This window comes from Myotis yumanensis, unplaced genomic scaffold (genome assembly GCF_028538775.1).
Source record: "Myotis yumanensis isolate MYYU_CA2020_CCGP unplaced genomic scaffold, mMyoYum1.0.hap1 SCAF_2, whole genome shotgun sequence".
Taxonomy (NCBI): domain Eukaryota; kingdom Metazoa; phylum Chordata; class Mammalia; order Chiroptera; family Vespertilionidae; genus Myotis; species Myotis yumanensis.
The window spans coordinates 147,223,961-147,245,069 of NW_027223753.1; the positions used below are offsets into that span (position 1 = coordinate 147,223,961).

Genomic DNA, 21,109 nt, shown 5'->3' on the forward strand with positions numbered 1-21,109 from the left:
TATACAGTGAAATTCACTGTTTAAAAATAAACATTTAGCCTGGCCTGTATGGTTCAGTGGTTGAGCATTAAGCTATGAACCAGGAGGTCATAGCTCAATTCCTACTCAGGGCACATACTTGGGTTATGGGCTTGATACCAAGTAAGGGGTGTGTATATTCTTATTTTATTTAGTTTTCTGTGTATATTCTGATAATATTTTGTTGGATTACATATATATATACTAGAGGCCTGTCGCATGAAGAGATTCGTGCAATAGGCCTTCCTTCCCCTGGCTGCCGGAACCAGTTTTCCTCCAGCACCCGGGACCCAGGCCTTTGGTCTGGCTGCAGCGAGGCTTGGCTTCTCCACTGTGGCCCCAGCGAGGCTTTTCTTCTCCGCTGCAGCTGCAGCGGAGAAGCCAAGCCTCTTCAGTCTTAAGTCTTCAGTCTTCAGTCTTCACTCTTCACTCCAGCTGGAACCTTCAGTCTTCAGTCTTCACTCTTCAGTCTTCACTCTTCACTCTGGCTGGAACCTTCAGTCTTCAGTCTTCAGTCTGAGCCTTCAGTCTTTGCTCTGTGCCTGCATATGCAAATTAACTGCCATCTTTGTTGGGTTAATTTGTATACTCATCCGATTAGCTGGTGGGCATAGCATAGTGACATCCATTTGCATGTTTCTCTTTTATTAGTGTAGACTAGAGGCCCGCTGCACAAAAATTTGGGCACTGGGGGGGGTGGGTCCTGCAGCCCGGCCTATGCCCTCTTACAGTCTGGGACCCCCGGGGGATGTCCACCTGCTGGCTTAGGCTGCTCCCTGGGTGATCGGGTCCAAGCTGGCAGTCAGAAATTCCTCTGGCAGCCCGGCAGCCCTTGGGGGATGTCCACTTGCCAGCAGGGAGCAGACCTAAGCTGCAGTCAGACATCCTTAGTGCTGCTGAGGAGGCAGGAGAGGCTCCCGCCACCACCGCTGTGCTGGCAGCCACCAGCCTGGCTGTGGCTGAGCAGAGCTTCCTCTGTGGGAGCGCACTGACCACCAGGGAGCAGCTTCTGCATTGAGCATCTTCCCCCTGGTGGTCAGTGTGTGTCATAGTGACCAGTCAATCCCAGTCATTCTTCTCTTAGCGTTAATTTGCATATTATCCTTTTATATAGGATAGAGGCCTGGTGCACGGGTGGGGGCCAACTGGTTTGCCCTGAATGGTGTCCTGGATCAGGGTGGGGATCCCGCTGGGGTGCCTGGCCAGCCTGGGTGAGAGGCTGATGGCTGTTTGTAGGCTGGTCAAGCCCCCCAGTGGGGACCCTCACCCCATGGGGGTTTGGCCATCCTGGGTGAGGGGCTGATGGCTGTTTTCAAGCTGCCCACACCCCCTTCAGGGTGTGGGTCCCCACTGGGGAGCCTGGCCAACCTGGGTGAGGGGCTGGTGGCTGTTTTCAGACTGACCAAGCCCCCCGGCGACCAAAGCTCCCAGCCTTTCCTATTTTGTGTTATTTTTAATTTGCTCCAGCTCCGTGGCCATGGCGACTGGAAGCAGGTATCTGGGGTTTCTTTACCTTCTATAATTGAAACTTTGTTGCCTTGAGAGAAGGCAACAGCTGGCAGGGAAGCTTGGGTTCCTCCATCATTGGGGCAACCAAGCCTCCTGCTTGCTCCAGCTCTGTGGCTGCCAGCCGTCACCTTGGTTGGGTTAATTTGCTTATAGTCGCTCTGATTGGCTGGTGGGCGTGGCTTAAGGCATAGTGAAGGTATAGTCAATTTGCATGTTTGTCTTTTATTAGTGTAGATTGGATTTTCTATGCTTTTGCAAGTAATTTTTTTAAAATTTCAATGTCTATTTTTGTATTATATGGAATTTATTTGTGTATATTAACCTCTTGTATCCTGTGAGTTGAGAGTTAATAGTTCCAGTAACCTTATGTAGATTGTTTTAGGTTTTATATAGATGTTCATGTCATCTGTGCATAAAGATAACTTTCCTTTTTTTCTAATCTATATGTACTTTCTTATTATTTTTTTATTGCTCTGGCTATGTCCCCTGGTATAGTGTTAAATATGAGTGGTAAGAGCAGACATGTTTGTCTTTTCCAGATCTTAGGAAGAACCCTTCAGTTTTTCACCATTTAGTATGTTGTTAGCTGTAGATTGTTTTATAGATGCCCTTTTTCAAATTGAAGAAATTCTTTTCTCTTCCTGCTTTTTTCCAAAAAAATTTCTTATTAATGGAATTGAATTAATGCTATTCTGCATGCATTCCTGTAATTATATGTTTTTCTTCTTTAATCTGTTAATGTGCTGAATTATATTATTTTTAAATGTTGAATTAATCTTATATTCCTGGATACATAACAGTTGGTCATGATCTGTTTACTTTCTTCATATTGCTGCTGTTTTCTTTTTCTAGCTTTACTAAGCTATAGCTGACATATGACATTGTGTACAACATGATGATCTGATATATGTACTTACTATGAAACAGTTTCCACAATAAAGTTAGTTATCACTTCCATTATCTCACAAAATTAACATTGTTTGTGTTGAGAACTTTTAATATTTACTTCCTTAGCCACTGTCAAGTATACAATACATTATTGTAATTATGTTCACCTTGCTGTACATTGGATCCCCAGTTTATATCCTTTGACTCCTTTATCTCTTTGCCCTGCACTGCTCTACCAATCACCAGTCTCCTCTATGTTTCTGTGAGCTTTTTTTTTTTTTTTTTTAGCACCCTCATGTAAGTGAAATCATACAGTATTTATCTATCTAGCTTATTTCACTTAGCACAGTGCCCTCTGGGTTAATCCATGTTGTTGCAAATAGCAGGATTTCCCTCTTTCTTATGGATGAATAGTATTCCAGTGTATATGTATATGCATGTGTGCGTGCATGCGTGCGTGTCCAACATTTTCTTTATTAGTCCGTTGATAAACACTTGGGCTGCTTCCATGTTTTGGTTACTGTAAATAATATGGCAGTGAACATGGGGATGTAGTTATCGTTCAAAATGAGATTTTGTTTTCTTTGCCTATATAATATATACCCAGAAGTGGCATTGCTGGATCAGTTTTGTTTTAATTTCTTGAGGAATTTCCATACTCTTTCATCCAATGGCTCTGTCAATTTACATTCTCACCAACAGTGCACAGGGTTCCTTTTTCTCAATGTCCTGGCCAGCACTTATTATCTTTTTTCTTAATAGGTTTGAGGTAATATATTCTTGTAGTTTTATTTGCATTTTTCTTTTTTTTTAAATTAAATCTTTATTGTTCAGATTATTACATTTGTTCCTCTTTTTTCCCCCATAACTCCCCTCCTCCCAATTCCCACCCCACCCTCCACCCTCACTCCCCACCCACTGTCCTCATCCATAGGTGCACGATTTTTGTCCAGTCTCTTCCCGCATCTCCCACACCCCTTTCCCCCCCAAGAATAGTCCATTCCCTTTCTATGTCCCTGATTCTATTATAATCACCAGTTCATTCTGTTCATCAGATTATTTATTCACTTGATTCTTAGATTCACTTGTTGATAGATGCATATTTGTTGTTCATAATTTGTATCTTTACCTTTTTCTTCTTCTTCCTCTTCTTAAAGGATACCTTTCAGCATTTCATATAATACTGGTTTGGTGGTGATGAACTCCTTTAGCTTTTCCTTATCTGTGAAGCTCTTTATCTGACCTTCAATTCTGAATGATAGCTTTGCTGGATAAAGTACTCTTGGTTGTAGGTTCTTGGTATTCATCACTTTGAATATTTCTTGCCACTCCCTTCTGGCCTGCAAAGTTTCTGTTGAGAAATCAGGTGACAGTCGTATAGGTATTCCCTTGTAGGTAACTGAGTTTCTTTCTCTTGCTGCTTTTAAGATTCTCTCTTTGTCTTTTGCTCTTGGCATTTTAATTATGATGTGTCTTGGTGTGGTCCTCTTTGGATTCCTTTTGTTTGGGGTTCTCTGCGCTTCCTGGACTTGGAAGTCTATTTCTTTCACCAGGGAGGGGGAGTTTTCTGTCATTGTTTCTTCAAATAGGTTTTCAATATCTTGCTCTCTCTCATCTTCTGGCACCCCTATAATTCTGATGTTGGTACGCTTGAAGCTGTCCCAGAGGCTCCTTACACTCTCTTCATATTTTCGGATTCTTTTTTCATTTTGCTTTTCCGGTTGGGTGTTTTTTGCTTCCTCGCATTTCAAATCTTTGACTTGATTCTTGCGCTCCTCTGGTCTGCTGTTGGGAGTCTGTATAATATTCTTTATTTTAGTCAGTGTATGCTTAATTTCTAGTTGGTTCTTTATCACAACATCGATGGTCTCATTAGATTTCTTGAGGATCTCACTATATTTATCGGCGGTCTCACCAGTCTTTTCGAGGGCCTTACTAAATTTATCGGCAGCTTCTAGACAGTTCTTGAGAGACCTTAAAAGTGTGGTTTTGAACTCTATATTCTCCATTTCTGACACTTGTGTCCTGTTTCTTTGTCTCCGCATTTTTTATGCTTTCTTAGTGCACCCTCTAGTGGTCTTTGTGCGCAGTCTTGTTGTAGTTAAGGCTTTATTGTTGTAGGTAATACTGGTGGGAATTTGACCTCCAGGCCAACTGGCTGTGAGAATTAGCTGTGTCTGCAGTGGGAGAACTTCTGTCCTCTAGGGAGATGCTAATCTGGCCTTTGCCTGAGGCTATCCGGCGCACATGGCTCTGCTCAGGGCTTGGGCAGGGCGGTCGCACAGGATCAACAGGGCGGGCAGAATGAGCAGTTATGGCTGCTCTCAGTCTGTCCCCAGAGGCTCTGCTTCTCAGTGTCCCAGCAACCACTGCAAACCTCGGAGAGAAAGCTGCCCTCGAGTTCCGACCGATGCCAGACAGTCCCGCTTCTCCCGTATGAGTCTGGGTCCCTAGAGACTCTCCCGGATCTGGAGCTCAGAGCCTGAGACTCCCTCCGGATTGAAACAGACAACCGCGCCCTCAGCCAACAGCCCGCTCCACGCGCACCTCCACACCTTAGTATTTCACTTCCGCACTGCGCCTCCTCTGAGACTAGGTATGCTTTTCTCTTTCCTTCTAGTTGTGGAATTTCCACTCAGCCAGCCTTCCTGTAGTTCTGGGTGATGTCCGTTCCGTCTTTTAGTTGTATTTTTGAAGAGGTTGTGCGAGGCAGCAATCTCCGGTGTTTACCTAAGCCGCCATCTTGGTTCTTAGATCACCGGCGTATTATAAAAAGATGTAACTCAGGAACAGCCAGATGGAGGAGACGTGTAGATCAAGGCCTGGGGAAAGGGCACGGGGCTGCCAAGCTCTCGAAGCAGCATTCTCTGTGCACCTCCACATGTTTGTTCACCAACTCACAAGCTCCATTTGCATTTTTCTTGATGATTGGTTATATTAAGCACCTTTTTCATGGACTTATTGGCTATTTTATATCTTATTTGGAAAAATATTTAGTCAAGTCCTATACTGATTTTTAAAATTACAATATTTGTTCTTTTGCTATTGAGCTGTATGTGTTCCTTACATATTTTGGATATTAACCCCTAATCAGATAAATGATTTGCAGATATTTTCTCCCATTCAGTAAGTAGGTTGCCATTTAATTTTGTTGATTGTTTCTTTTGCTGTACAGAAGCTTTTAAATTTGATGTAGTTCCTACTTGTTTGTTTTTCCTTTTGTTGCTTATGCTTTTGGTGTCAAATCCAAAAAATTATTGCCAGTCCAATGTCAAGGCAATGTTGCTTTTCTTTTGCTCTTTCAAAGTTCTATTTTTATCTACGATGTTTGTAAATTTAATTATAATGTGTCTCAGTGTAGTACCTTTTGACTGCAACCCATTTAAAGCTCTTGAGCCTCATAAATCTGAATATTTATTTCTTACCCCAAGTTTGGTAAAGGGACAATCTCAGAGGGAATAGGGGAAGGAGAAAAGGGGGTGCAGGGAGAGATTAACCATAGAACTTATATCATATTTGTATAACCCATGAACATAGCATTGAAGGCCTGGGGGAGGGGGCAGAAAGGTGAAGTGGGTCAATGGGGGGAACAGGGGACATCTGTAATACTTTTAACTATAAAGATAATTTTGAAAAAATAAACTGTACATAAGCAATAAATATTTACATAAATAATAGTTTTTTAAATATATGAAAGTACCTAGTTAAGAAGAAAAAAAAAAGACTTTCTGCTCCTTTCTCTTTCTCTTCTTTTGGGATTTCCATATACATTGGATCTTTTGTCCCATAAGTTCTATAAGTTATTTTCACTCTTTTTCATTCTCTGTTCTTTTTTCTCTGACTAGGTAATTTCAAATGATCTGCCTTTGAGTTCACTGGTTCTTCTCCTTTTTGAGTCTGTTGTTGAAGCTTTCTATTAATTTCTTCATTTCATTCAGTGATTCTTCAGCTCTAGGATTTCTGGATGTTTTGTTGTTGTTTTTTAATGGTTTCTGTTTCTCTGCTGAACTTCTAATTTTGTTTGTGTATTATTTTCCTAATTTTGTTTAGTTTTCTGTATGCTTTTGTAATTCACTGAACTTCTTTGAAAGGATTATTCTGAATTCTTTGTCAGATAGTTCAAATCTCCATTTTTTACAGTCACTTATTAGAATTACTTTTGGCAATGTCATATTATCTGATTCTTCATGATCTTTGTGTCCATGTGCAGGTATCTGCACATTTGAGTATGTGGTTTCCTCTTGCAGACTTTGTTTTGGCAGGGAAAGACCTTCACGAGTCAGCTCAGCTTAGTAGGACACTGAATGAGTCACCTGGTAGTGTCTAAAGCTGGGGTGGGCAAACTTTTTGACTTGAGGGCCACAATGGGTTCTTAAACTGGACCGGAGGGCCGGAACAAAAGCATGGATGGAGTGTTTGTGTGAACTAATATAAATTCAAAGTAAACATCATTACATAAAAGGGTACGGTCTTTTTTTTTAGTTTTATTCATTTTAAACGGGCCGGATCCGGCCAGCGGGCCGTAGTTTGCCCACGGCTGGTCTAAAGGGAAGTGAGATTCCTATTGTGTTCTCTAGTTATGCGAAGCCTCAGCTGCTTCGAGGTTGGGAGTGGGGTGCTGCTGGCTGAGCTTCATGGTTGGGTGGGGCTTGTAGCTGGGCTCCATGTTCAAGTGGGACTGCTGGGTGGGCTCCCTGGTCAGGTGGGGCCAGTGGCTATTTTCTACAGTTAGGTAAGGCCTCTAGCTATGCTCTGTAATCACCTCTGGTCAGGCAGGTTCACAGGCTTTGACCCTTGGCAGAGCATTGCCACCAGTGGGACTGGATCAGGCTGTAGGCCAGTGATGGCGAACCTATGACACGCGTGTCAGAGGTGATATGTGAACTCATGTTTTGGGTTGATTTTTCTTTGTTAAATGGCATTTAAATATATAAAATAAATATCAAAAATATAAATCTTTGTTTTACTATGGTTGCAAATATCAAAAAATTTCTATATATGACATGGCACCAGAGTTAAGTTAGGGTTTTTCAAAATGCTGACACGCCAAGCTCAAAAGGTTCGCCATCACTGCTGTAGGCTATGCTCTGTATTGCTCTCGTTGGGTGGGGCCTCAGGCTGTGCTCCCTGACCAGATGGTACCACCTTCTGGACTTCACATTCAGGTGGGGCTATAGGCCAGGCTTCATCAGATGGATCGTCAGGCTGTGCTCTGAGATCAGGTAGGACTGCAAGCTGTGCCCTAAAGTTTGGCAAGGCTGCAGGCTGAGCTTTGTGTTCAGGTAAGCTGTTGACTGTCCTCTGCTATTGGTTGAGGTTGCTGGCTTAGGTGATTCTTGTTAAATTTGAGCTCTTTAGGACATGGACAAGCATGGGGCCTACCTGGAAAAGAGCTCAGAGGAGACTTACTAGAGTTTAGTTAAGGAGAGAATCTTATCACTGGATTCAGTTTTCTAATGTTTATTGGATTTCTGCTCTATGTTCCTAAGAGAAATTGATTCACAGTTTTCTTTTTGTACCATCTTTATCTGGATTTGCTATCTGTGTTATGACAACATTTGCTTAGTGTTTAGTCTGTTTAACAAATCTTGCTACTTTTCCCTTAATTTTTTTCTAATTATCTGTGTTGCTGTTATGCCAGTTTCTTTCTCTCTTTTTAAAATTATTTGTCAGTAAATGAATTGAATTTTCTTAGAATAATTATTGGTAAGATGATTCTGTGGTTTGGGAAGACCTGGGAAGAGTTTTAGTTTTGCTTGTTTTTTTACAATGCAAAGATTTCTTTTTTCCCACTACTATATAGCATTTTTGCAAATAAGCTAGTTGTGTTAATTTTTTAGATATGAAATCTAGAAATTCTATTTGCCTCTTAATTCCAATGGAAATGACAATATTGAGTTTTCATTGTTGGTGGTTTTTGTTTGTTCATTCATTTTTATTTTAAATTATTTCCAGGAGAAAGAGTAGAAAATACTTAGCCATGCTGGTACCAGAAATCTTGTCTTACTTTGATACTGACTGTAACAATTTTTTTCCACTTGCAGTTATAAAAAGTTGATGTCTCTGAAAAGAACTGATACTGATATAAGACCGAAGATCAATTTAAAATTTAGCACAAAAGGTATTATTTTATTTTTATATGCCTTCTATTGAAAAGTGTGTTAAAATTTTTTACTTACTCTGTACAGAGTATCATGCCCTTAACAACCATGTGTATCATGCCATTAACAGCCATGTGTTTGTCATTCATTGGCAAGCATTTACACTAGCAAGCATTACTTGATATAGGTTAGAATTTATGGACAGAAAGATCAGCAGTTGTATGGGTCTCACAGTACCTTGGTATTCTATAGAGAGCTTTGCTAATCTAGTGCATAGCTGTGACTTCACAATGATATTGGGCTTCAGCAGATTCTCTACCAATCCTCCCTTGTTGCATTCCCTTTTAACAGAGCAAATGGAAGGAATGAACATTTTTCAAGACCAAGTAGTCTAAACTCAGTTACTAGCTGTTTAGGAATATGTGCTAGGAAATGCCAGCTACTCAGCACATGGAAACCTTAGGGTCCTGGTCCCATAGAAGAATAATGTGGTGGCATTCCGTCTTGCTAGGGGGAATGGTCGTCCCTGATCCCAGCATTATTTGGCAAACCACAGAAATCTCCCTGGGTCATTTGCTTTGTAACCTTGCTTGCCTTCACAGTGTATGTCAAGTATATCAAGCAAGAATATTCATTTAAAATTCTCTGAAACACAGGATAAAATAATAAAGCTGCATTTTATGATAAATATAATTTTACATTAATACAACAAATATGCCATCATTTACAACATTCTTACTACTTTCTAATTCATCTCAGTTTAATTTTCTTCATTGGAAGTGCTACCAAACCAGAAAAATACTGAACAGTTAAGTCTCATGCCTTACTCCATTTCATTGATGAAATACCCACTTAATCATTACTCTGTTTTTAGAGCATAAGAACATGAGATTTATTACATAAGTGTCTCAGACTTTAATAGCTATTTACATCATCTGGTGATTTTGTTAAAATGTTAGGTAGCCAGTTCAGTTGCTCTGGGGTGCAGCCTAAGAGTTTCCTTTACTAACAGGCTCCCATATGGATGCTGATGCTGCTGGTTCATGGTCTACACTTTGTTTAAGGCATTATATCACTTTAAATCTTTTGATATAGTTCTGTGTTGTGGAGCCAGTAGCCATATGTGGCTATTTGAGTTTAAGTTAATTAAAATTAGATAAAATTTTAAAATCAGTTTCTTTGTCAGACAAGCAGCATTTTCAGTGTTCAGTGGCTAGTGGACAGTGCAAATCTAAAACATTTTCATAAGTTCTCTTGGGCAGTGCTAATTAAGATAAAATATAATCGCCTGAGTAAAGTATAATTAAACACTGGCAGTCATCATTCTTGACAATCTTCAGAATACTTTTATGCTATTTGGTTGCCAAAGTTTATTTGCTTGAACAAAACCCTGAGTTGTTGAAAGGCTTCTGTGGTGATCATTTTTTGTGATTACTTTTGCTTGGGGATATAATATTTTTCTTTGAATTTCTGACAGCTAGATAGATAGCAGCATGCATATTGAGTACTGGCTATGGCAAAGCACTGTACTTTACTTCATTCTTTTGTGCTAGTCTCTGTCCTATAGGAAGGAGCTAATAAGATGTAATACAGAAGACCACATAGGAAAATAGCATTAATGTGGAATGTTTTGACTTCTCAAAATTCATTTTCAGATGAAATGCCTATCTTCAAACTTGATTATAATTATTTCTATCATCTGCTTCATATAATTATTATTTCTGGTACTGACATTGTCCGGAAAATATTTGATGAGGCTCTGCCACCCCCTCTTTTGAAAAAAGAGCTCCTTATTCACAAGAAACTGCTGGAACCCTACTACAAACATCTTTGGACTAATCACCCTTTGGGTGGAGCATGGCATCTGCTTTATCCCCCAAAGAAGAAGCTACCACAGTCCAAACAATTTGACTTATACCTCCTATTAGCTCTCATAAAACATTTGCATGTATTCCCTGCACCTAAAAATGGCTGGAATATGGAACCACCATCTTCTGATTGCTCTAAGTCTGCAGACATCCTGAGACTGTGCAAATACAGGGATCTCCTCCTTAGTGAGATTTTGATGAATGGTCTCACTGAGTCACAATTCAATTCAATTTGGAAAAAAGTTTCTGATACTCTTCTGCGCCTTGGAATGAAGCAAGAGGATATTGACAAAGTGAAGGAGAATCCCATTGAGAATATCTCCCTTGATTACCATCAGCTGTCCATCTACCTAGGTATACCAGTACCAGATATCATCCAGAGGATGTTATCCTGCTATCAACAAGGTACAAAATAATTACTTACTTCAGCCAGTAAACCTTCATTTAGTGTCTGCTATGTGTCAGACACAGTGCTAAGGGAAGGAGATTCAGTGAACTCTTGAGAGAATAGACTCTTCAAGAAGCTAATAGAAATTATAGTGCTAGAGATGATCCAGAATACTTTGGAAAATCTTGCTTAAGAGAGTCCAAAAGAACTTTCTGGAGAATAGAATATTTAAGGAATTCCCACATCACATGTGAATGTTAGCCAAGTGAAGAAGATGGAGAAGAATGTTTCAGAAGGAATCAAGAACAAAGATATAGAAACATATGCAGGGAACTAAAAGTTTGGTCTTAAAGTAGGGGAGCATTCGTAGAGAGAATACATTCAAGAGGATTTCTCTTACCATGTTGAGGGGTTTGTATTATCAGGAAGGAATTGCTGAAGATTTTTAAGTAGAAGAGTTTTATTCTACAAAATTAAGGATGCCTAAAACCATGAAATACTGGTACTGTGTGTTTCAAAGTACCCTTTTAGACGTCATGAGTGTGTGTTTCTCCTTTTCAGCAAATTCTTGATGTTTATGTAGTTGGCACCTACCTAGTGGCCATGGGTAATTAAAAAAAGATAACATTTATGCAAGTATCAAAGGTAAGTAGGGCCATTCCCAGGCACTATGTTGATACGGAAAAAACTTCAGACCTCTCCCACGTATCAAGATAGCCTCTCAGTTTCAACAAGCGGAGTTCAAGGCATGTCAGCATCACCGAAACCCTTGTTCTGTTCTAAATTACTTCTCCTGACCCCAAGTTATTAGTCATACTACCTAGTGAGCAACTAATTGATAACTACGCTGATGCTATTTAAATGTACAACTTCCAAAGTTTCTAATAATTGTTGAATAGGTCCAGATTTGTTTCAGAGAAGATTGCTAGGTCCCTATCCCATTCCTTTAAGGCTCTGGGATACCCTTGTGTTTTCTACTTAACCTTAAGAGCTTGCTTTGAGCATAAAAGAAGAGAATGCCAAGGTTTTTTTTAAGAAAGTTAGGCAAGGACTCTTGACTTATAAATTACAGGCTTTTAAAATATATATTTACTCTGTTAAGATTTTAAACAACAAAAACTCATGAGAATAAAGCCAATATCTGAGAAAGTACTTTGAGCACTAAAAAAATTCAAGGCATTTCAAGAATTCTCAGGTAGTCTGAAGAACTTATTGGTCAAGTCCCTTTAATAGAGACTTTCGTAGCATCTTATATAACTCTTTCCTAGTAGTTGTTATAGTAACAGTTGCAGTTTTCACTTGTGTATCTGATTATTTGATTAATATCCTTTGCCCACACTAAACTTCTATGACAGTGTCTTTTTTTTAATGTACTATTCAATATCTAGAGCCTGATATAATATTAACTAGAGGCGTGGTGCACGAAATTTTGTGCACTGGGGCAGGGTGGGGGCATCTCTCAGCCAGGCCTGTGCCCTCTCACAGTCTGGGATCCCTCTTGCAGTCTGGGACCTCTCACTCCTTACTGCCTGCCTGCAGCGGAGGCGGGAGAGGCTCCTGCCACCACTGCTGAACTCGCCAGCCATGAGCCCGACTTATGGCTGAGCGGCGCTTCCCCTGTGGGAACGCACTGACCACTAGGGGACAGCTCCTGTGTTGAGTGTCTGCCCCTTGGTGGTCAGTGCATGTCATAGCGACTGGTCATTCTACCTTTCGGTTGGTTTGCATATTAGGGTTTTATTATATAGGATGTGCAAGGAGAATAGAGTGCTGGTCAGGATAATTAATATTGCTAAAAAGGCTCAAACTTTCCATGGAAGTTTGACTTCATGACCTTAGACTTTATATATTATAACAATTTGCTGCTTGGTTTAAAGTGCTTGTAATCTAGGCATTATATATCAAGAACTGTCAAAAATTTTGTTTACTTTTTCTAATCATGGGTTTATAACTTTTATGTTATAATCTAAAGGTCATGCCTTGTTTTAAACTAGATTCATGAGTGAAGCTGATTATTTTTACAGTTAGTTGTAAAATAACATGGTGCAGTATAAAAATCTGGTCTTTCTTAGTCCCAGTCATATATTTTTTGGTTGCATTTACAATTATACATCTAAATGTTTTCTTTATCATAGGACTTGCTCTACAGTCAATAACCGGCAGTCAACGTAAGTGTGTTATAAACAAAATGCTTAAGTGACTTTTCAATTTGGGAAAGTTAAGGGATCATTGTAAGGGTCTTACTTGGTCAGATAAACTATATGACCAACTGTCATTGTTATAGCCTTGGAAAATCATATGTTCAAATTACTTCTGGTCAGCTGAATCTAGTTTGAGCCTTTTTACTCTGCTTTGGTCTTAGTGCTAGTGCCGCGAGGTTTACCCAAGCATAGTATTTTAACTTTTTGATACACAGGACACTTCAACAGGCAAACATGCATAACTGCTTGCTCTACTTGTTCATACGTGCTACTTTTCAGCTTATGTAGCTTTTATCTTTTTTGCTGGATAGTGAGTTGTTAATTTTTTAATTTTCATTTTTTTCGTGCTTTATTTTTTTAATATAAAGTATCTTCGCATTTGGGTTCAGGCTAGTATATGTACCTATTATGTGGTCATTGATAAATAGGCATTTTATTTTCGTCTAGTAATTCAACAAAATAAGATGTCTTCTATTTCTACTTCTGGAGTGGTGTTTTGGCGGTATATATTTATAATAATGATAGAAGCTGAAATTGTATGCATTCAAATATTGAGTGTTTTGTCTTTAATATTTAGATATTGACATAGAAGAATTACAAAATGAGGAAGAAGAACTAAGTCCACTTCTCATGGAGTATAATATAGATGTGAAATCAAACCCTGAGATACAGTTAGCAGAAATGAATAAAGATGGTGCATCAATACCTAGTGAATCTTCAACAGAATCTATTAAGGATCTCCAGGAAGTATAAGCTCTTATTAATATTTGAATAAGAAGAACTTTATAATCAGAGCCTTTAGTTTGTTGCATGTGCTATATTTGAAGAGTCCAAGACACTCTTAGTTTATATTTAATAGTGTTCACACAAAACTTAATATGTAATGGTTTTTTTCTCTAGTACTTTATTCCATAATATTTCGTGCCTTAACCATTCATTTCACCAACATTTATTGGACATTTATTATGTGTCAGGCATTATGCTAGACTTGTGAATATGTTTCTTTATTCTGATTGATGGGAGTGGATGTGAGAGGTTAATAGAGAGTAGAGGAAAGCATCATGGGGAATAGAAGGAGAGAGAATGGAGGAAAAACAGGGATATTTCAACACCATTTGCACAGAGGTAGATTTAAAATCATCCAGGTTGGAATTCTGTATTTCTTTATAGAAAAGAGGCACCAGTTTTTACACAGTCACTAAATTCTTCTTAGGCTTAATTTTTTATCTTATGGACCTGAATTTTTTGACTTCTTAAAAGTGCCTTCCTCCTTCATTACTTATGCATGCATGTGTGGAAGTGAGGACTTGTGAGTTTTATTCAATGGCCTACTCACTGACGTTGTTTGTTGTTCCATTATGCATCAGTGCTTTTATTTTAAGAGCAGAAGACTGTGGTGAAAATGAAAAACTTCCATAGAATCTAGAAAGAAAATATGACCTATAATATTAGAAGATAAAAGATTTCAGCATTTAGAGGAAATTTATTTAAAAAAAAAACCTCATTGTGCAGTTTGATTTCATATTAAATAAATGATTTATTTCTTACCTATCAGGTTAAGAGTAAACTAATGAAAAAGAAAAAGACTAAAAGTAAAAAGGTAAGAGACTATATTAGCATTATAATAGAGGGATGTCAAATTATGAACAACTTGTGTAATATATGGACTCACTGTTAGAACTTATATAATTATTCTAAGTAGACATATAGTACAAATGACTTAAATTGTCAGTAGCTTATTGAATATATGATTATAAAAAAGTCTATCTGTGTTAGATCCTGAATGACTTAAACTTACAGTGTGCCTATTTTACTTCCCTAAATCATAATTTATACATTTAAATATAAATTAAAGGAATTAGAAATTCCTTTAATTTCTGCATACCACTCTCATTTTTAAAATGTCTGCTCAGTGTTTTAAAAATGGCTTTTCATCATATTTCTACTGATATGTTCAGAAGCATTTTTTAAAACCTTAGAAAATCTTGATTTCTTTTTGTGTTTAATAATCTGCCAACAATGCAATAATGTGCTAAAATGGTACAAATGTAATAAAACTTCTTTCATGCCTTTTCTTTGTTTTAGCCAATTGAAAAACGAACAGGTTACTATTGCACAGTTTTAGGAAGAAGTTTTTTTAATTGCTTGTAAAATTACAAGGAAAAGCCAAGAGTCATTTTGGGGAAATTTTTTTTAAAAATTCATACTTTATTTTCAAATTAAAATTAAATAGGGAATAAATACACCTGGAAATAAATGTGAACACCATTCAAAAATTTATACTGTAGTAATATTTTAAATGTCTTTATATATGTCAGCATCTATCTAGGAATTCCTGTGGGGTTTTTTAGTGTTTTTTTTTTTTAACATCCTAAGTTTTTTCCCAAAGAAGTTGAGCCCTGGCTGGTGTGGCTCAATTGGTTGGGTGTCATCTTGGGCACCAAAAGGTTGCTGGTTCCATTCCAGGTCAGGGCACATACCCAGGTTTTAGGCTCTATTCAAGTAGGGGGTGTGCAAGAGGCAGCCAGTTGATATTCAACTCTCAGATTTATGCTTCTCTTGCTCTCTCCCTCTCCATCTTGATAAAAATAAAAAATAAATATATATATATACATACATATTTTAAAGAAGTTGAGATTCTTTGAACATAAGATAATTTTATTAAGATACATTTTGGACATTAGAAGAGAGATCTTAAATCTTTTATCTAAATTTTAAGGGCCTAAAAATGCTGAATTTTGGCATATCATCATTTGATATATAAAAGTCCTATTTATACACTCAATTGCTTTTATTTTAAGTGCAAAGAATTGTCTACTTGTAGTATCAGCAAACACTCATAAAAATTAAGTCATTCCAATTCTCTAATCATGAGTTTTCCTCATGAAAAATTCCAGCATATATAAATTTGCTTGTGTTAACAGAGTGATGACAAAGCCCGTATGCATGAAATAGTGTATTTTGTTAATTATTTGTTTTGCAACATTTCTACCTAGTGATAGTTCAAGTCCTAAAAATAATGTGATAACAAAGTAAAATAAGTGTAGCAAATGGAGGTTACAGTATAGATAACTTCTAACTAGTATGTACAGAGACTTTGTAGCTACTTTTTATACTCCTTTTCTTCAGTTAGAAATTTAGTATTTAGTTTTTAATATGTTCAAATTGTAAATATCTTTTTGGGCTTAATTTGAGTGTTATTTACTTATATATTATTCTTCCATGAAGAATATTAACTACCCTTATTCTTGCTCTTACTCCCACCCCCCACCAAAGGAGTTGAGAGTTAGGAATAGAAAAGAAAGGTAAAGAAGATGGCAGAAGAATAGAAGGCTTTGTGATGAAGTTTCGAGATAAAAGAAACATGGCAGGAAATACAGTAAACTGAGGCTTTCAAATTGAATGTCCTCTCTAAAGAAGTGAAGAAGACAGACTGATACATGCATTAGAATAAAGTTAATATACTATATAGAGCTAATACACTATAACTAGGTATGTTCACTATGAACAACCAAAAGTCTTTTCAACTCAGTTATTCAGGTACACTGGAACCAAAGGTGTTCATAATTCTTTTTATGTTGTTTTGTTTTATTTTGTTAATCCTCAACCGAGGATATTTTTTCCATTGATTTTAGAGAGTGGAAAGGAGAGTGAGAGGGGGAGAGAGGAGAGAGAGATACATTGATGTGAAAGAGCCACATCAATTGATTGCCTCCCACATGTGCCCCAATAGGGACAGAGAGCCTGCCATCCAGGTACATGCCCTTGACCAGAATCGATCCCGTGACTTTTGGGTTTGCAGGCTGATGTTCTAATCACTGAGCCACGCCGGCCAGGGCCCATAATTCTTAATTGTAGAATCAAACTGCCACCAGACATTGATCAGACACTGAAATGCAAAAACCCTCTTGGTATACAGACAGAAAAAACAAACAGATTTGTAAGTACATTATGGAATCTCTAGGTAAAGAGACTGAAGTTTCTTGTAAACAAGAGGTTGTAGAAATCAGTAGTGTAACTTATGTAAGAGTAATTAATACTCTTAAAGGTAATACGTGAGTAATTATACTTAATTTAACATGTGTTAAGTATCATCAATACTTACATAGTATGTTGCTTTCATAGTTCTATTTTAATGAACATAAGATTGAGGGCTTTTTTACATGTCCTCCCAATTGTGATTTCCCTAATATTTCTTTTTTCAAGATTTTTTAATATATAAATCTGCTTTTTTTACATGTTGATTTTCAAGAATTCTTGTATTTAGTATATAATTTTCTAAATGAGAATTCAGTTTACCCTTTCCCAAGATATAAATTCAGACCCAATACTTAACTTCCAATATCTGAATCAAGGATTTTCAAGTGTGTTTCATTACTTAGTAGTAGATTACAAAATCAATTTAGTGGGTCACAACTACCATTTTTAAAAAGGAAATAGAATAGGTAGGAATAAAAAAGTTTCCAGAGTTCATCATCTGTTGTTTTAGTCAGGTTGGACTGCTAAAATAAGCTTTGATAGACTGGGTGGCTTAAAAATTTGTTTCTCACAGTGCTGGAGTCCAAGATCAAGGTGCCAGCAGATTTGGTGTCTGGTGAGGGCCCTCTTAGTTTGCAGACAGCTATCTTCTTGTTCTGTGAACACATGACGGAGAGAAAAAAAGAGTAGCTCTCTGATCTCTTTTCATAAGTGCACTAATTCCATTATGAGGACTCCACTACCTCATTTTAACCTAATTACCTCCCAATGGGCCTACTTCCAGTTACAATCTCATCAGGGGTTAGCGTTTCAATGTGTGAATTTGGGGAGGGAATACAAATATGCAGTTCACAACACACATAATATGGATGAGGTTTACTTCATGGAACTTATATTTGTTTTTTAATTATGTGTAAAGACAATTAAGTGCATTTACATCATTAGGTAAAATATATTTCTTAGAATGGTTGTGGTCAAAAATGTTTGAGAAATACTGACTTAAATGTAGTCAGATCACTCTTCTGTATTGACATGGTTGATATAAATTACTAATTCTTGATGTTGTTTTTCAGAATAAGGAATCAAAAGAAGAACAAGTGTAAGTATTAGTTTATTTAATTTTTAAATGTTTCTTAGTAATTTCAAAATGTGCTTTGCCAGTATGACACAGCCTTGCCTTGGGAAGTGTTCTCAGTAAGAGAAGAAAGGACAGTTCCTTAATAAGTTGTCACCATTTACAGAAAGTGAAAAAAATCAACATCATTTACTTTGGTAGAATAGAATCTCTTATCATTTTTCTATGAGGCTACTCAGGAGTCATCCATTGCTAACAGCTTGACTTGAGAACTAATTTGGGTCCAGCATAAAATCTTTTTTTTTTTTTAATTAAATACATTTTATTGATTTTTTACAGAGAGGAAGGGAGAGGGATAGAGAGTTAGAAACATCGATGAGAGAGAAACATCGATCAGCTGCCTCCTGCATCTCCTCCTACTGGGGATGTGCCTGCAACCAAGGTACATGCCCTTGACCGGAATCGAACCTGGGACCTTTCACTCTGCAGGCCAACGCTCTATCCACTGAGCCAAACTGGTTAGGACAGCATAAAATCTTTTAAAATATAGTCTAGATTTGCTAACCACAACCCAAGACTTTACTAAATAAGACTTATTTAGTAAATAAAACTTAACTCTAAAGGACAGAATATTGTTTGTCCCACTGATTATTTTAGCATGAGTTTGTTTTTATTTGTTTTAATTTAGTTCGTTTAATTGACCTGAGGTTTGGTGTGTGTTTTTTAAATCTTGATTATTAACAGTGAATTTTGAATCTTTACTAGAAACCTTTTTGTACCTAAAGATTACTGTGAGCTATATTGTACAGCCATTAGACTGATGACAGTGTAGCAGAGGAAGGAAGTGGGGGAGACAATCCAATGAAGAGATCATTATACTCTCCAAAAAGTTTCTTCACTGAAATTGGGACCTTTGCAGAACTCATTGTGAGAACATGTTATCTTTAAAATGCAAACAAGTACGTACATATTTTGTCAACTTTCAAGCCATCACTTGTTGTTGATATTTTCTCATTGTTAATTGGTATGATCCACTTAATAACTAAATAGTTCATCATCCAAGGTGGATTTTCACTTTCTCTATCAACAATAGAGAAAGCCTTTACAGCAATGATTTTCAACTGGTGTGCTGCAAGAATTTTTAAAAATATGCAATATTTGACTATTTAGTCAGGAGCACTGACCTCTTTTACCTTAGTCTGTCATATTAAAAAAATAACAACGCCCTGACCGGTTTGGCTTAGTGGATGGAGCGTCGGCCTGCGGACTGAAGGGTCCCGGGTTCAATTCCGGTCAAGGGCATGTGCCTTGGTTGTGGGCACATCGCCAGTAGGGGGTGTGCAGGAGGCAGCTGATCGATGTTTCTCTCTCATCGATGTTTCTAACTCTCTATCCCTCACCCTTCCTCTCTGTAAAAAAAATCAATAAAAAATATATTTTTTTTAAAAAAATAACAACAACCAACACAACAGTAACCATTGGTATGAATGAGTAAATATTATACCAAGTTTTTTTTTTCAGATTGGCAAAAAATATATTTTTGGTGTGCTGCAGATTTTAGTAATTTTTATGTGTGCTATGAGATGAAAAAGGCTGAAATTACTGCCATAGAATAATAGGATTTTTTTTTCTTTAATTTTCAGGTTGTGTATAAATGTCATGAAAATAACTTACTAAAGAATATAATAATATCATCAGTCATTTTGCTTATTTTGCCTACAGTGTATACCTAAACCTGTTTGATCATCAAATCACCCAGGGAGCTTTTTAATAAAAATGTTCAATTACACAGAAAAGTAAAGAAAATAATATGTCTACATGAGTACATTTACCTATCTTCTCAATTTAACAGTTATTACTATTTTCCACATTTGTTTCATTCTTTCCTTAACATTTTGTTCTTTGTTGATGGGTTTTCAATCCCTAAGTTTATGTAATTTTACCTCTGCATGTTTCAGTTTGCATCTCTTAGTACTATGAACATTTTCCTATATTTTCACAATGCTGTTAATCATACTTTAAAAATTTAGGAATAATCTTCTGGACTTTTCAAAAATACAAATGTGTATATATTTTTACAGTTTTGGGGCACCTGGAACAATGTAAATTTAAAAAAAATTTTCAGGTAATTTAGAAAATCAGTTTTGTTTGGGATCCATTGGTATACAAACAGTTGATTTCATTGAACTTTCCAAAATGTTTGAATCATTCTGGAATACTTAAGTGATACCTAATGAGTGTTTTCTAGTGTCTTACAAGTTATTCTACAAGCAGTAGGTTTCAATTTTCTTAGATCTCAGTGGCCTAAAAGAAATAATAATGCATCTGAGAGTTACCATTTTTTTTTTTCCTATTCACTGAGAAAATCAAGTCATTTATATCATGGTAAAAGTACTATTTTTTAAGTATTATTTTTTTTGTTACCATTCAATGAGATTAGGAAGGAAATTTATAGCTACTAAATAGTAGCCAACTGAAAGGATAGTAATATGCATTGACCCTTTAGACATCCTATATAATAAAAGCCTCATATGCTAAGTGTCTGGTCTTTCGTTCAACCAATCAAAGCGTAATATGCTAATGATATGCTAAGGCTGCTCAACCGCTCACTATGATGTGCACTGACTACGAGGGGGCAGACACTCCGACTGGTAGGTTAGCTTGTTGCTGGGGTCCAGGACTGAGTGAAATGGGTCGGACATGCCATGGAGCCCTCCTATGGTCCCTCTCTGGCTGGCCAACCTCCCACATTCCTCCCCAGCCCAGATTTTGCACTGGTAGGGTCCTTCAGCCTGGCCCGCGCCCTTTTGCAATCTGAGACCTCTCTGGGGATGTGGGAGAGCCAGTTTCGGCCTGATCCCACAGGCCAGGCCAAGGGACCCCACTGGTGCACGAATTCATGCACCGGGCCTCTAATAGGTATAATAATGGTTTAATTGCCATTGTACATGTAATATTTTTATGTTTTTCGCAGTGGTTCCTACTACAGTTTTTTAAGGTCCTGTCATAAAAGAAACATGCACTTAAAAATCTACTTTATGTTGCTGTTTGCAGCCTTCTATTTAAATGTATACTGAACCTAA

The 21,109-nt window shown here is 37.4% G+C and overlaps 1 protein-coding gene across 5 annotated transcripts in view; it reads left to right on the plus strand.

Moving 5' to 3' along the window:
• The window catches only part of DZIP3 (DAZ interacting zinc finger protein 3), a 167,832-nt gene that overhangs the window by 53,882 nt on the left and 92,841 nt on the right, over positions 1-21,109 (plus strand). For all 5 annotated transcript variants that reach the window (XM_070406151.1, XM_070406149.1, XM_070406152.1 and 2 more), the window contains 6 exons: positions 8,460-8,536; positions 10,172-10,789; positions 12,908-12,940; positions 13,551-13,720; positions 14,529-14,573; positions 18,025-18,050. In XM_070406151.1, coding sequence (XP_070262252.1) covers positions 8,460-8,536; positions 10,172-10,789; positions 12,908-12,940; positions 13,551-13,720; positions 14,529-14,573; positions 18,025-18,050 — 969 coding nt within the window. The remainder of the gene's footprint in view (positions 1-8,459; positions 8,537-10,171; positions 10,790-12,907; positions 12,941-13,550; positions 13,721-14,528; positions 14,574-18,024; positions 18,051-21,109) is intronic.